The sequence below is a fragment of the Heloderma suspectum genome, chromosome Z, assembly GCF_057233095.1.
Source record: "Heloderma suspectum isolate Gila_16-S chromosome Z, 16-S_ref, whole genome shotgun sequence".
Taxonomy (NCBI): domain Eukaryota; kingdom Metazoa; phylum Chordata; class Lepidosauria; order Squamata; family Helodermatidae; genus Heloderma; species Heloderma suspectum.
Genome location: NC_139476.1, coordinates 12,187,379 through 12,201,120, shown reverse-complemented (window position 1 = coordinate 12,201,120; position 13,742 = coordinate 12,187,379). Strand labels below are relative to the sequence as shown.

The 13,742-nt window shown below is 46.3% G+C and overlaps 1 protein-coding gene across 4 annotated transcripts in view; it reads left to right on the top strand.

Moving 5' to 3' along the window:
- Positions 1-13,742, top strand: part of MYO1F (myosin IF) — a 68,819-nt gene that overhangs the window by 48,583 nt on the left and 6,494 nt on the right. For 3 of the 4 annotated variants that reach the window (XM_084825526.1, XM_084825527.1, XM_084825528.1), the window contains 8 exons: positions 1,226-1,370; positions 1,664-1,778; positions 2,331-2,500; positions 4,250-4,395; positions 5,619-5,765; positions 9,506-9,654; positions 12,363-12,446; positions 13,405-13,615. In XM_084825526.1, the coding sequence (XP_084681652.1) occupies positions 1,226-1,370; positions 1,664-1,778; positions 2,331-2,500; positions 4,250-4,395; positions 5,619-5,765; positions 9,506-9,654; positions 12,363-12,446; positions 13,405-13,615 (1,167 nt within the window). Of the gene's footprint in view, positions 1-1,225; positions 1,371-1,663; positions 1,779-2,330; positions 2,501-4,249; positions 4,396-5,618; positions 5,766-9,505; positions 12,260-12,362; positions 12,447-13,404; positions 13,616-13,742 lie in introns of those variants that run through there. The other variant, XR_014786468.1, reaches the window with a different exon arrangement.

Sequence of the window (13,742 nt, the reverse complement as noted above, 5' to 3'; positions counted from 1 at the left end):
TGGTTTTTTAGTTCCCCACTTAAATCCTTGTCATCTCCAGCCATCCCAGCTCAGCACCATAGGAAATCTGAAGACCCCCTTGTCCTAAGCAAGGAAGTCATGAGCCAAGTTGGCCTGCCAAGCTGGCTGCCCTCTCCAGCTCACAGGGCATCCGCTTCCTGAGGACCCTCCCGGGAGAAAGCGCAGGAGAGCGACTGAGCGGTGGCTCAGGCCCTGCTGCTCCTTCATCAGAAGGCGAAGGAGGCACAGAGCAAGCGATGTCCTCGCAATCTCTTTGCGGAGTTTCAATTCTTGGAGATGGCTCCCGCTTCTCTCTGCATGGAAAAACACCTCCTATGATGTGAAGGGGTGGGGCTTCAGGTGAAGGGGTGGGGCTTAGACAGGAAGAGTATGCCCCTCAGCACGATCTGGCCCCTGAGGATTGAGCCAGAAAGCAATCTGGCCCCCAGGGGCTGAACAGTTCCCCACCCCTGTCCTGAACCATGCCACCTTCCAGGCCAGTCTTCCCCAACCTGGTGCCCTCCAGATTTTTTGGACAACAACTCCTATCAGCCTCAGCAGGCATGGACGATGGCCAGGGATAATGGGTGTTCTAGTGCGACACATCTAGAGAGCACCAGGTTGCCCGAGGCCATTGTGTGAGGCCTTTAAACTACACATGCTCCATGCCTGTGTCACAATGGTCTCTGCCCTCACAGGAACATAACACAGCAGAGAGCTCACCATGGTGACACGTGCATTCCCTTCCTTTCCTTTTGGCTTTATTTTATGATTTTATTAGAATGTAAGCCTTTGGGGCAGGGATTTGTTGCTTTACTGTTTATTATGTACAGTGCCACGTGCACTAATGGCAAGAAAGAAAGAAAGAAAGAAAGAAAGAAAGAAAGAAAGAGAAAGAATAATATCAGGCCTGCCCCAGTGCATCAATGGGCAGGCATGGGTCCACAGCCTGGTCTGTATCCCCTCTTTGAAAGAGGGGTGCTTTGGCGGGGAAAGGAACAGCATTTAACACCTCTTAGGTTAAAAAAATTAAACATTTAGGGCCTGTTTAAAATGAGAGAGACACTTCTGACACCATGGGAAAGGGTTACATTTAGATCCATGCACTCCTCCAGTTACTTTTAAAAGCCTTGTCCTCTATTCCTCTCTGAATCCTCCCCCAGCCCGGATTTCAGCAACACTTTGGAGTTGTTGCCTGAGCCACGGTATCTGCCCCTTTCTCCAGGTATGCCATTCTGACCCCGGAGACCTGGCCGAGGTGGCGAGGAGACGAGCGCCAAGGGGTCCAGCACCTGCTGAGGTCTGTCAACATGGACGTGGACCAGTATCAGATGGGCCGCACAAAGGTTTTTGTCAAGAACCCAGAGTCGGTGAGCATTTATTTTGCCTCAGGTTCACTTGAAATTTCAGGTGTGTGGTTGAGTAAACCAGGTAGGTTGGACTACAGAGTTTTAAAAGAATTCCCATTGACTTCTTCACCCTGATTCAGAAGTCTCCACCTCCATCTTGTCAATACTCACTAGGCCAACTGAGTTAGACGGAACAATGGAAGGCAACTTCCTTTTTTCCTAAAAAGAGACATGGGGTGGGAAGAGTCTGAAGGAAAGAGATGTGCAGAACTCCTCTTCCCACACTCATTTCATTCCTCCCCCCTCCCCCCCAGCTCTTCCTTCTGGAGGAGATGCGGGAACGGAAGTTTGACGGATATGCCCGGGTCATCCAGAAAGCATGGCGCCGCCACATTGCCATCCGGAAGTACGAGCAGATGCGAGAGGAAGGTAATGGGCATTATTTGGCAATGATGCCTCCTGTTATAAAGGCAGTTTAGCAGAGAAAAACAAAACAAAAGGCAGAACAGAATGGGCGTTTACCAGTCCCACATGCACACAAGGCTGAAAAAGAGACTACACCCGTCTTTTTTGAAGACAAGCTAAAATGGTTTACTCACAATATTCTTGCATAAAAATGCAGGTACAGCATAGAGTTTCAGACAGAGTTTGTCCAGTCTATTTCTTTGTGTTCTGTAACACTGGCAGGAGCAAGGCAGAACAAACCCAACTGCTCTCAGCACTGCAGGAGGTCTGGGGTTGGGGGGGTTGGGGGGGAAGGAGAGGAGCAGGAAACCACACTGTAGGCTATAGAGATCCTAAGGCTAGCTGTGCCCAAAATTCCCATCCAGACGTTGCCCGCTGCCCAGTTGCTTTCAAACCAATTGGGAATATGAAGTAAGCAGGCAACCTTAAGGACTAGCGGCTTGGCCGTTTTGTTCAATGCAAGCCATGCTCGTATGCCCACTAATTTCTCTCTTCCACCTGCAACCCTCCATGTAGCATCCCACATCCTGTACAACTTCAAAGAGAGGCGACGGAACAGCATCAACCGAAACTTTGTGGGCGATTACCTGGGCATGGAGGACAAACCAGAGCTACGCCAGTTCTTGGGCAAGAGGGAGAGGATCGATTTTGCCGACTCAGTCACCAAATACGACAGGCGGTTTAAGGTAAAGCCGGGATTTATCTTCCAAATGGAGGGCCATATCCGAGGGCAGCTCTTTGAACACAGCTGGTTCTTTCCACCCTGCCTTCCAAACCTGGAATAACAATACTTTGGTATTTGTTGAGAACACTGGCCTGTTCAAAGGGTTGCCTAAAAATTATCTCGTTCTTTTTTCTTTTTCTTTTGCAACTGCTGTGTAAGGCTGGCTAGCATTATTATCCCCATTTTACAGTGGGAAAGACTGAGGCTTAGAGAGAACTGCTTGCCCAAGGGCATTTCTATACCAGCCTAAAATCCTGCATTTAAAATGAGGCTTTCTGCTTCCGTTTTAAATGCAGGATCATCTCATCACTGACTCCCTTTACACGTGCTTCCTCCCCAACCCCTTCTCCCCATGTCTGAGTCTTCCATTATCTTTCACGGATCTCGCTCCTCTTCTTGCTGCTTTAACTCTTTTCACGGGAAAAACTCAAGTGGAACACAACGGGGTAATTTGATAGCTCATTATTTGCGATCTATTTAAAAATGGAACAACGGGCATTTAGTGCAGGAGCCTGTAAATCATGTCCGTGAAGGAGCAATCTCAATCGCAGGAAAAAAGCTCCGTGTGATGAAGCCTTAAGAACCACCTAGCAGAGACCAGATTTGAACTGGGCACATTCTGGCTCTCCGCTGAGTTTCTTGGCCACTATGTTACACTGGACACCACCCCACCCCTTATATGAGGATGCTGCTACCTAGAAGGTCATGTAAGGTATAATCCTATCAGGAACAGTTCCTAGAGCTGGGTATGCTTAGTCTGGAGAGAGAAGATTAAGGGGAGAAATGATGGCGGTCTTCCAAGATCTGAAGGGCTGCCACACAGAAGATGGAGCAGAATTGTTCTTTGTTGAGGGCAGGACTAGAACCAGAAGGAAATTGCAGGGAAGCAGATTTTGGCAAAACATTAGGAGAAAATTCTTAACAGCGAGGGCTGTTTGACAGTGGACCAGGCCTCTTTGGAAGTCATGGGTTCTCCTTCACTAGAGGAATTTAAGCAGAGGTTGGGTGGCCATCTGTCAGGGATGTTGTAGTTGCATCTTGCACTGAACAGGAGGTTGGACTAAATGACCTCCAAACTCCCTTCCAATGCTACAATTCTCCAATCGAAAACCCCAATGGTGTTTCCATTTCAGTAAATATTGGCATGGAGCTGTGTAGGATTAGGGATTTTTCCAGGCCTCTGTCTTAGGCAGACCGTTCAGAACACAAGGAGAGCTCTGCTGGATCAGAACAAAAGTCCACCTAAGCCCAGCATCCTGCTTCCAACAGAGGACAGCCCTCATGACGACTTATGACAAAGTCCATTCACCTATGGCTACCCCTTAGTTATTTTTCTTGCCCCAGACACGTTAAACGTTTCCCATAAAGAAGGCGCTTCGTCTCCCTGGTCATTTGGTTGCCCTTATATTTGGATGTTCTGAATCTTGCATGCCTGTTGGCTAGCTGGCAATCTCCCTAGCCACCCACCACCAAACGCATGCTGGCATCTTCTAGGTGGTAGGGGTGCCACGAAAGGAGGCCTATGGGGCAGACGTCCAGGGGCTTCCAGGCTGGCTTGCTACGCTTTGAAGTAAACAAAGTAATACCCATTCCCATCTTAAGAAGGGAAGAGGACATGTAAAACCGTTCAGTCCAGGGTGATTCCATTGTCCATGGATGTCCTCGTTTATGTCTTGAAATGCAACCTCTTCCTTCTCTTCCTCCTCCTCAGCCAGTCAAGCGTGACTTCATCTTGACTCCCAAATACTTCTATCTGATTGGGCGAGAGAAGGTGAAAAAAGGTCCTGAAAAAGGCCAAATCCGGGAGGTGCTGAAGAAGAAAGTGGAGGTCCAGGCAGTCAACAGAGTGTCCCTCAGGTGATCCTTATTCTTGGATTCCGCCAGGTTTCTGTGCTCTACACCTCTTTTGTACCATTTATTGCTGGTACCGCCTTTGCAAGGTCCGCGGGCTCAGCATGTTCTTCTGGAATCTGGTATCAAGTAGCATGGCCACTCCCAACTGGGCAGCCTCCTGGCATGTCAGACCACAAATCCCATCACTCCTAGCCAGCTGTGTGGGGTTGATGGGAGTTGTAGTCCAATATGTGTGGAAGCCGCCAGGTTGGGAAAGGCTGAACCAGAATTAGGATGGCCAGGTGAGAAAGAGGGGAAAAGGAGGAAGGAAACTGCAAAGGCTAGAAAAGATTTAATGGTAGGCCCAACGCGTTTGGGAAAATCCTTCCTGTTTAGTGCTGTTTAGTAAGAGTCTGCATTTTGTTTCATTATGTTTCAGAGTACGATTATCCCGTTCCTTGTATGTGTTGTATATAATGCTCCCAAAGAAGGATTTTCCAAAGCTGTTGAAGGTTTCCGTGCCGACTATGGGGAGGCTTGTGAAGGCAGACTTCCTTTTCTGCCCATAGGCAGAGAACTGCTAAATTCGGTGGCCCCTAAGCCACCCTCCCAGGGACCCCCTTCTCCCAAACAAGCCTGCCCAGCTTTTTAAGATCTTCGGGAGACGCCCTTCTCTCGGTCCTGCCTCCAGCAGAGGTGTGTCTAGTGGGGACTCGAGACAGGGCCTTCTCGGTGACTGCACCCAGGCTCTGGAACTCCCTGCTGAGGGAGGCTAGGTTGGCCTGTTCTCTGTTATCCTTCCATCGGCAAGCAAACACCTTTTTATTCAGAGAAGCCTTGGCGTTGTAAGCTGACCTGTTGCTAAAGGGAGGTTTAATTGGTTGGTGCCATTTACTTCTTTTATGGTTGGGTTTTTAATTCCTTTGTTATGTTATATTTTAATTAAGATTTTGTGTTTCATCTAGATTTTATTGTTAGCTGCCTTGAGCACCATTTTTGGGTGGAAAGCCAGGATATTAATTAAATACATAATAATAGGCCTGTGTCCTTAACATCAAGTCCAATTTGGCCCTATGATGCCTAAGTCGCTTATGCATCCTACTTAAGTTTTCCTCCACTCCACATTATTCTGCCCAGGGTACTGGGGGATCTGTATGTCTCTGCCAGTTTTTGCACTATCTCTGTCAAGTGGGACTGACGGTCCCTTCTTTTCTCTGGCTTTTTTTCTTTTGGGGCCCCTTCTACAGCACAAGACAGGACGACTTCTTCATCCTGCATGAAGCCGAGGCAGATACGTTCCTGGAATCCATCTTCAAGACGGAACTCATCAGCCTTCTGTGCAAGCGCTACGAGGAGGTGACGCGGAGCAAACTCCTGCTCACTTTCGACGACATGTAAGCGCACCGCTAAATTTCCATGGTGTTTTGTACAATAACCTTAAGGACTAGAAACCTGGGGTTTTTGTGTGTGTGTGGGGAGTTAGAATGACGAAACTAAGGATTCGGTTAAAAGCCATAAACTTCATGTAGCATCACAGTCATGGGGACTGAATTTGATTTAGCAAATCCTCTAAAAATAGCCCTGCTGGATCAGGGCACCGATCCATCTAGCACAGGGATCCTTTTCCCAAGGGGATTCAACCAAATGCCTCTGGGAAGCTCACAAACAGGGCTTGAAAGAAACAGCCTTTCTGTGTACTGTGTCTCTCACCCTCTCCAGCACCTGGTATTCAGAGGTAGACTGCCTTTGTACTGGAAGGCTCTAACAAGAGGGAGCATTGTTAGGGCTGGGCCCATGGAGGCTCAGACACAAATCTATTCCCCAGAGCCCTGAGTATCTATCAGTGCCAAAGGAAGGGTTTTTTTTCTTTCCCTTTTTTAATCATGAAATTTTATTTTATTTTGAAATAAAGTTAACAAAATTAAGGCAACAGAAAGAAGAACGTACATGATAATAAATCAAAACCACTAGAGAAACAAAGGAATTCACTCATTATAAATCTTAGTCTATATAACTGATCTGCTTATGGAACATCTGCAGTAAAAAGGGCCTAAATAGGAGCTCGGTACCTAATGAAAGTAAAAAGTCGTACACCATATTAAAGGAGCATGTGCAAATGTGTGTCACTTTGTATGTATTAATCAGAAAAAAATATATAGGCAACTGTACTTGGTTGGAATTTTTTCAAAAGTTTGAAGAGCTTCAACACAGGAAATCAATGGAAACCATGGTGCCATAATATCATTCACGTTAGGATTCCTTGCTCGTTGCCCTTGCCAAGTGAGTTTATCCATATGCATGGCCTCCCCAGTTTTCTTAATCACTGCCATCTTAATTTCCCACAATGCCATGATACAGTGGTGATGAAGGGCACTGTGGGAAGTCTAAATAGTGGCTGTCATTCCTGGTCACCTCTCCCCTTGGAAATCTTATTCAGCCAACTAGGGACTTACCTAATGAAAGTAAAAAGTCGTACACCATATTAAAGGAGCATGTGCAAATGTGTGTCACTTTGTATGTATTAATCAGAAAAAAATATAGGCAACTGTACTTGGTTGGAATTTTTTCAAAAGTTTGAAGAGCTTCAACACAGGAAATCAATGGAAACCATGGTGCCATAATATCATTCGCGTTAGGATTCCTTGCTCGCTGCCCTTGCCAAGTGAGTTTATCCATATGCATGGCCTCCCCAGTTTTCTCAATCACTGCTCTTTAGTTGGTTCCAATTACATGCTATACGTAACTTTGCAGCTGTAGGCAATTGCTTAAGAAGATCTTTATGCAGGAACCCAGGATTATTTGGTTCAAAAAGATGAAGCAGCGTTGCTTTAGGAGTTAGAGGTGGTCTAAGGTGCAGAAATTCCTGACAGTAATCAGCAACCATTCTTAGCTCAATTGCCACACAGAGGGCGATTTCTCAAGGGGGATTGCAGCTGGGGACAGACAGAAGGGCTGACTCTCCCCTCCTCACATGCTGGCAATACCTCCTCCCTATCTCTCCCTGCATGGCCATTAAGCTTAGAGAAATACTTTCCCCCTTGGCTTGGGATGATCTGGGGACAAGCTGCAAATTAAGTGAAGCAACCGAGTAACAACCACCAATGCACCTAACATAAGAATAGCCGTGCTGGGACCAGAGTGCATCCTTTTTCTGACAGTGGCTGGCCAGATGTCTATGGGAAACCCCCAGGCAGGGTCCAATGGCAAATGCCTTCCCTGGCTGTCACTCTTTAGTCTTCTGCATGGCTTGTCCCCAGAGGAAGATGGCCTCAGGATGTGGAGGTTCCATTTAGCAGTTGTGGCCAACACTCATGGATGGACTTCTTCACCTTCCCCCTGAATTTGTCTCCTCCGCTATAAGAACTGCAGAAGAGCAATGCTGGATCGGACCAAAGGCCTATCCAGTCCAGCAAGCAGACCAAACGAAGGAGGGAATGTATCCCAACCCTGAACAGTATACAGCAACTGGGGTGGGCTACTTGGTGATAATAAAGAATATATACAAGGATATCTGCTAATATAATTTTATCTGTGCAAGGCAAAAACATATATTAAACAATAGAGGAAGGTACAATACTATTGTGCTATAATGTTCTACAATATCAGAAGTAACCTGTACGAAGTAGAACAAAAACCAAGCGCGTTTCGACACAACATCTTTAGTGGTCTAGCACATAAGAAATGGTCTAGTATGTAAAAGGTATATCAGAAAGGAAGAGAGCTTATATATACAGACACAATTTACAGGCCAAGTTCCTTGCAATTACAAAGGATACTGCAAGGTTTAAACAGATGAAAGGATTTTTTAGCTTGCACAGATAAAATAGTATTATCAGATATTCTTGTATATATTCTTTATTATCACCAGTTAGCCAATCCCAGTTGTTGTATTGCTATCCACCAGCATTCTGTTCTTGCTGTGGCCAGCCAAATGCCCTAACAGGAGGCTCACGAGTTGAGCAGGACTTGAATGCAACAGCACCCTCCCACCCATGTTCCCCAGCAACTGGTGAACATAGGCATACTGCTCCTGATACTGGAGGTGGCTTACAGCCATCAAGACTAGTACCAATTGATAGCCTTCTCCACCATGAATTTGTCCAATCCTCTTTTAAAGCCATCCAAATTGGCGACCATCGCTAAATCTGGCAGTAGTGGGTTGCTGAATTATCTGCTGTGTGAAGAACTCCCTTTTGTCTGTCCTGAATGTTCCACCATTTTAAAACCATTGAAGCCAGCAGGCCTTACCACATCGCTTTGCAGTGTTTTCCATGAAGTCCTGCCTGGGCTGACTTGACTGCCCATCAGTTTCTGAGTTCCAGTACAAAGAGAGAGGGAGGAAAACATCTGTCCGTTCTCCCCACAGCACCCTACCACTTTATGTTTGAACTGCTGCAAACATCTCCTCCCTTAACTGTCTTTTTTTCTGAACCTCAAAGCCCCCAAATGCTTTAGCAGAGCCTTCCCCAACTTGGTGGCTTCCAGACTCCAACTCCCATAATTCCCAGCCCACAGAGACAATGGCCATGCCTTGTAAGATGTCTTGGTAGGTTTTGTATCCTGAAAGATGGCATATAATCATAATGATAATGGTGGTGGCTGGGGCATGCTGGGAGCTGTAGTCCAACATATCTGGAAGGTCCCAGGTTGAGGAACTCTGCTGTAGCTTTTTTTTTTTTTTCCCCATAAGGGAGGTGTTTCAAATGTGCATCCCACCCTCCAAAATCTGTTGTTATTTGAGGTGCATGTTATATGAACATATATTTGAAATGGAGGTGTTAAATCCTTTCACTCCTCCCTGCTTTACTTTTTTTTTTAATATCAAGGGTGATGTAAATGATTATGATTGTCAAGTTCTCATTTATGTAACATAAATTAAACAGAGTACTCATGGGTAGGGAGTGATGTATGGATATGTTTTATGATATGCTCTTTTTTCTTTTAACCTTCTTTTGTGGTTCCCCCCTTTTGTGTGTGTGTGTGGGGGGGAGGGTTTTGGGGGTTTTTTTGTTTTGTTATTGCTGCATTTGCAAATTTAAAAGAAGAGGTGCATGTTCAATGTTTTCCCAATTGTAGCCTTAGCAAACCATAACCATTATAAACCTGATGGATTCCCTCTTCTTTGTCACCTCAGACTACAATTCCGTGTGAAAAAAGAAGGCTGGGGTGGGGGCGGCACCCGGACGGTGATGTTTATGCGCGGTCAGGGCAACGTGGCCGTCCTCAAAGCAGGAGGGAAAATGCTAAGCGTCAGCATCGGGAGCGGACTCCCCAAGAACTCCAGTAAGCATCAGGCTTTGGGGGCACGTTTGGGAGAGGCCGGTGGGGGGCGGTTCCAGGTTTGAAGGGGACCTTGGTGAAGTGGCTCCCCTCCTGATGGGCCCACATGGCAACAGTGGCATCAGCGGGCAACAGCAGTGCTCTGATCAGCCCTGGGAAGTTGGTTCTGGGTGTTGCCATCTTAATTTCCCACAATGCCAATGATACAGTGGTGATGAAGGGCACTGTGGGAAGTCTAAATAGTGGCTGTCATTCCTGGTCACCTCTCCCCTTGGAAATCTTATTCAGCCAACTAGGGACTTGCTATTTATTAATTTTTAATGTATTTATTCATTCCTGTAAGAGAGGGGCTGGGAAATATTTTTGGCCCAAGAGCCAAATGGCCACCCAGAAGGGATGTCGGGGGGGGGGGATGTCAGCAGTAGGTGGGGCCACTGAATAAAGTCATAGCATGAAGGCCTGTTTCCTCATTCACACACACACACTTCCCAGAATCTGACCAGCTGGGGTAGGGGGAGTATTTTTCAGTCCGTGGCCTGCTTCTCTCCTCCCTCACCTTCCCTGAGTGGGACAGGAGAAAGCACTCCTGCAAATATTGGGATCCCAAACTGGCTTTACAAGTAGTTGTTTGTTTACAAGCCAAAGGCCTGTACAACGTTACAAAGCATATAACAAAAATAAAACAGTGGGACAACTGGACAACTGAAAAGGAAATGTAATGAATCCGAACTAAAATACACCTAAACCTTTATACTGAAGAATCATTCCAATTATCAGCTAAAGTTTTACATGAATTTCTCAAGCGGCTAGAGCAGGAGTGAGCAACTTGAGTCAGCAAAGCCAATAGTGGGAGGTCACGGGAGTAGTACGGCAAAGCATATAATAAGTTTTTAAATCAGGTCTTGGATTAAGAACATAAGAGCCCTGCTGGATCAGACCAAGGGTCCATCCAGTCCAGCGTTCTGTTCACACAGTGGCCGACCAGCTGTCGATGGGAGACCCACAAGCAGGACAAGAGTGCAACAGCACCCTCCCGCCCATGTTCCCCAGCAACTGGCATACATAGGCACGCTGCCTCTGGTACTAGAGGTAGCACATCGCCATCAGGACCAGTAGCCATGGATAGCCTTTTCCTCCAGGAATTTGTCCAGCCCCCTTTTAAAGCCATCCAAACGGGTGGCCATCGCTACATCCTGTGGTGGCGAATTCCATAGTTTAACTCTGGGCTGTGTGAAGAAGCCCTTCCTTTGATCTGCCCTGAATCTCCCACCCATCAGCTTCATGGGATGACCCCACTGGGTTCTAGTATTCTGAGAGAGGGAGAAAAATGTATCTCTATTATCTTTGGTTGATTGTTTAAAATAATTGTTTTTAGATGTATGTTGTCTGTATATGTGCTGTCTGTCTATATGTTTTTATGTAAATGGTTTGGCACTTTGTATAATGTATCTTAATGGTTTTTAATCTTTGTGAACTGCCCAGAGAGCTTCAGCTATGGGGCTGTCTAGACATATAACGAATGAATGAACATCTGGAGGGCAACACGTCGCCCACCGTGCGCTAGAGCAAAACAGAGCAACCGACTGGGTCATCTTGATCGGACAGCAAATGGCATGTGTTTCTTAGGACACGATCAGGATGCATGCAACCCAGCCAGATATAATGTCCCCAAGAAATTTTGAATGAGATAATGCATAGAATGGATGCACCCGCAAACAGTGTTATCAGATCTTCAGTTTCTCCAGATAGACAAATACATAGCTGTTGATCAGCTATGTATGATCAGCAACAGCGTTCTTCCCTGCAAGACCCAAGAGATACTGGCTTCTCCCAGTCACTTCAAGTGCAGCTGTCTGCCCCTCTCTCTCATTCTCTCTCTCTCTCTCTCTCTCTGTCTTTTTGCATTTGCTGCTCCCTCTCACCAGGGGCTCTCTCGCTTTGCCTGGTTGTTCGCTTTAGCGGTGGGCTGGTTGCTGCAGTCTGGGCTACCAGAGGCGGCTTTGCGGGTCGGGAGCCAGGAAACCTGCAGTCGGCCAATTAGCTGTGGTACTGGAAGGAGTCCCAGAGGCAAGGAGCAACGTGAGCGGCTGGGCCGGCTGCAGTGGTGGCGCTGTGCAGGTGCTGGAGATGCAGGGGAAACTAAATGTAAATGTAAATGAGAGAGAGAGAGAGAGAGAGAGGGAGCACAATGTGGGAGATTTTGCAGCACTGAGTTGAGCAGCGCATTCTATCGGTACGGAGAAAAAAAAAGATCCGTCTGAATCCAAGGACCAAGAAAACCTCACAGAGTTCGCTTGCCTGATGACTTGATGACTGGCTGATGGGGCCTTGCTTGGAGAGGCCAGAAAAGCTACCCACCTGAGTCCGGTGCATAGCAACGCCACTTGACTGTGGTGAGGAGGAGGAAAGAGGGGAGACAAGCCTTGGTGATGGTGTCTGGAGCCAAGCTGCTGCTTGAAAAATACTGAAGATCTCTGATTATCAGGGACTTGATGGTATCTCTGGAAAAGCTTGTCGTCTTGGAATGGTCAAACCTACCAAATACAAGTCTTCCAAATGACTACATTTATAAAATCCATTAAAAGTTTATGGGTTTAGGGCTTTAAAGGTAAGCACCAGTTTTCCAATTTGCTGAAAAAAGTGTCCGAATGCCATGTAATGAATTCTGTCTTCATCTTTCTCACTCGTGCTGATTTCTCTTTTTCTTACAGAGCCCACCAGGAAAGGGATTCAACAAAGCAAAGGTTACCACAAGAAGACAGCACCATCGCGGGCTGCCCCGCCAGCTCCAAGAGGTAGGGAGGCACACGAAGCTTGTGAGTGTATTTTAAGAAAAGTACGAAGTAGAGCAAAAGGGCATCAAAGGCTTGACAATGTGAGTGAAGAATCTGTAAGCACCTACGTACAGTGTAGTGAATGGAGTACTGGACAAGGATCAAAGCGTATTGGGTTAATCCATTTGCTCACTTGGGAGTCCCTGAGCTGGTCACACACAAACTCTCAACCTTAGCCTACTCTGCATAGTCGTGAAGACGTACAGTAGGATAATCCCGCATGTGCTAGTTGGAAATTTCAACAGGCATGGCCTGTATTCTTTCTCCACAAGGTCTAGAAACCTGTTCTTCTTTTAATGAAAGTTCAGATTTCTACAGAAGCTTAAAAAAGGCCCGAGCTAACAGTGAAGGGCTCCAAAAAGACTTGTTTTTAAAAATAGTAACAATAAAACACCAAACATTTCAGCCAAAAAAAGAAAACTGATTCATATGAAAACTCGTATATATTTGAATCTCGCCTTCCCTTTCTGGGGTGAGGAAAAAGCTGATTGTGATTTTGAACTCTGTTTGCCTTCTGGATGTTATGTAACAGAGCTTAGTAGATCTGGCAACACAATAAACAATTAACCTAACTAAATTTTAACCATTGCATTGCAATGAATAGTCCTTTGTCTGGATATTCAGGAAAGACGACTTTTTGTAAGCAACTTGGGGGCTTTAGTGCACTTCCCCAAATACCTTACAAGGTACATGGCTCAAACCAATCTCATTATGTGTAGAAATTTGTCCAAATACACAAAATATTAAATGTGACACATCGTTGTTAGGGCTTAATCAGACACCCCTTGAAATGCACCCTCATCTACTCTTAATTCGCCTGTGGTGTGTTAAGGATCTACTGCAGGCACGTAGGTAGGGAATAACTACTATTAAATGTTGTGGATGTATTTATAAGACTGTTGTAACACCTCCTTTTTAGGGAGATCTCCTTCAGGCAGCTGCAGGAACGGGGCTGCACAGTTTCCTCGCAACAGGCCGCAGGATCAGACGTACACTTCTCCAAGAAGACCGGGACAAGGGCCACCGGCCGCTGCTCTCCCCAAACAAGGAATGACCCGGCGGGCAAAGGCACGGGTACCGTCTGACCACAACATGGAATTCCTGAATGTCCCAGACCAGGGCATGGCAGGGTATGTGAAAGAGGCAATTTTAACTCCAGTGGTGCTAAGGATCAGCTAGACGATGTTGTAAGGTGGGACCGCATTTTCATGGGGTGTGTTCCTTCACAATGAAAGTTGCTGTTTTGAAGGGTTCCAT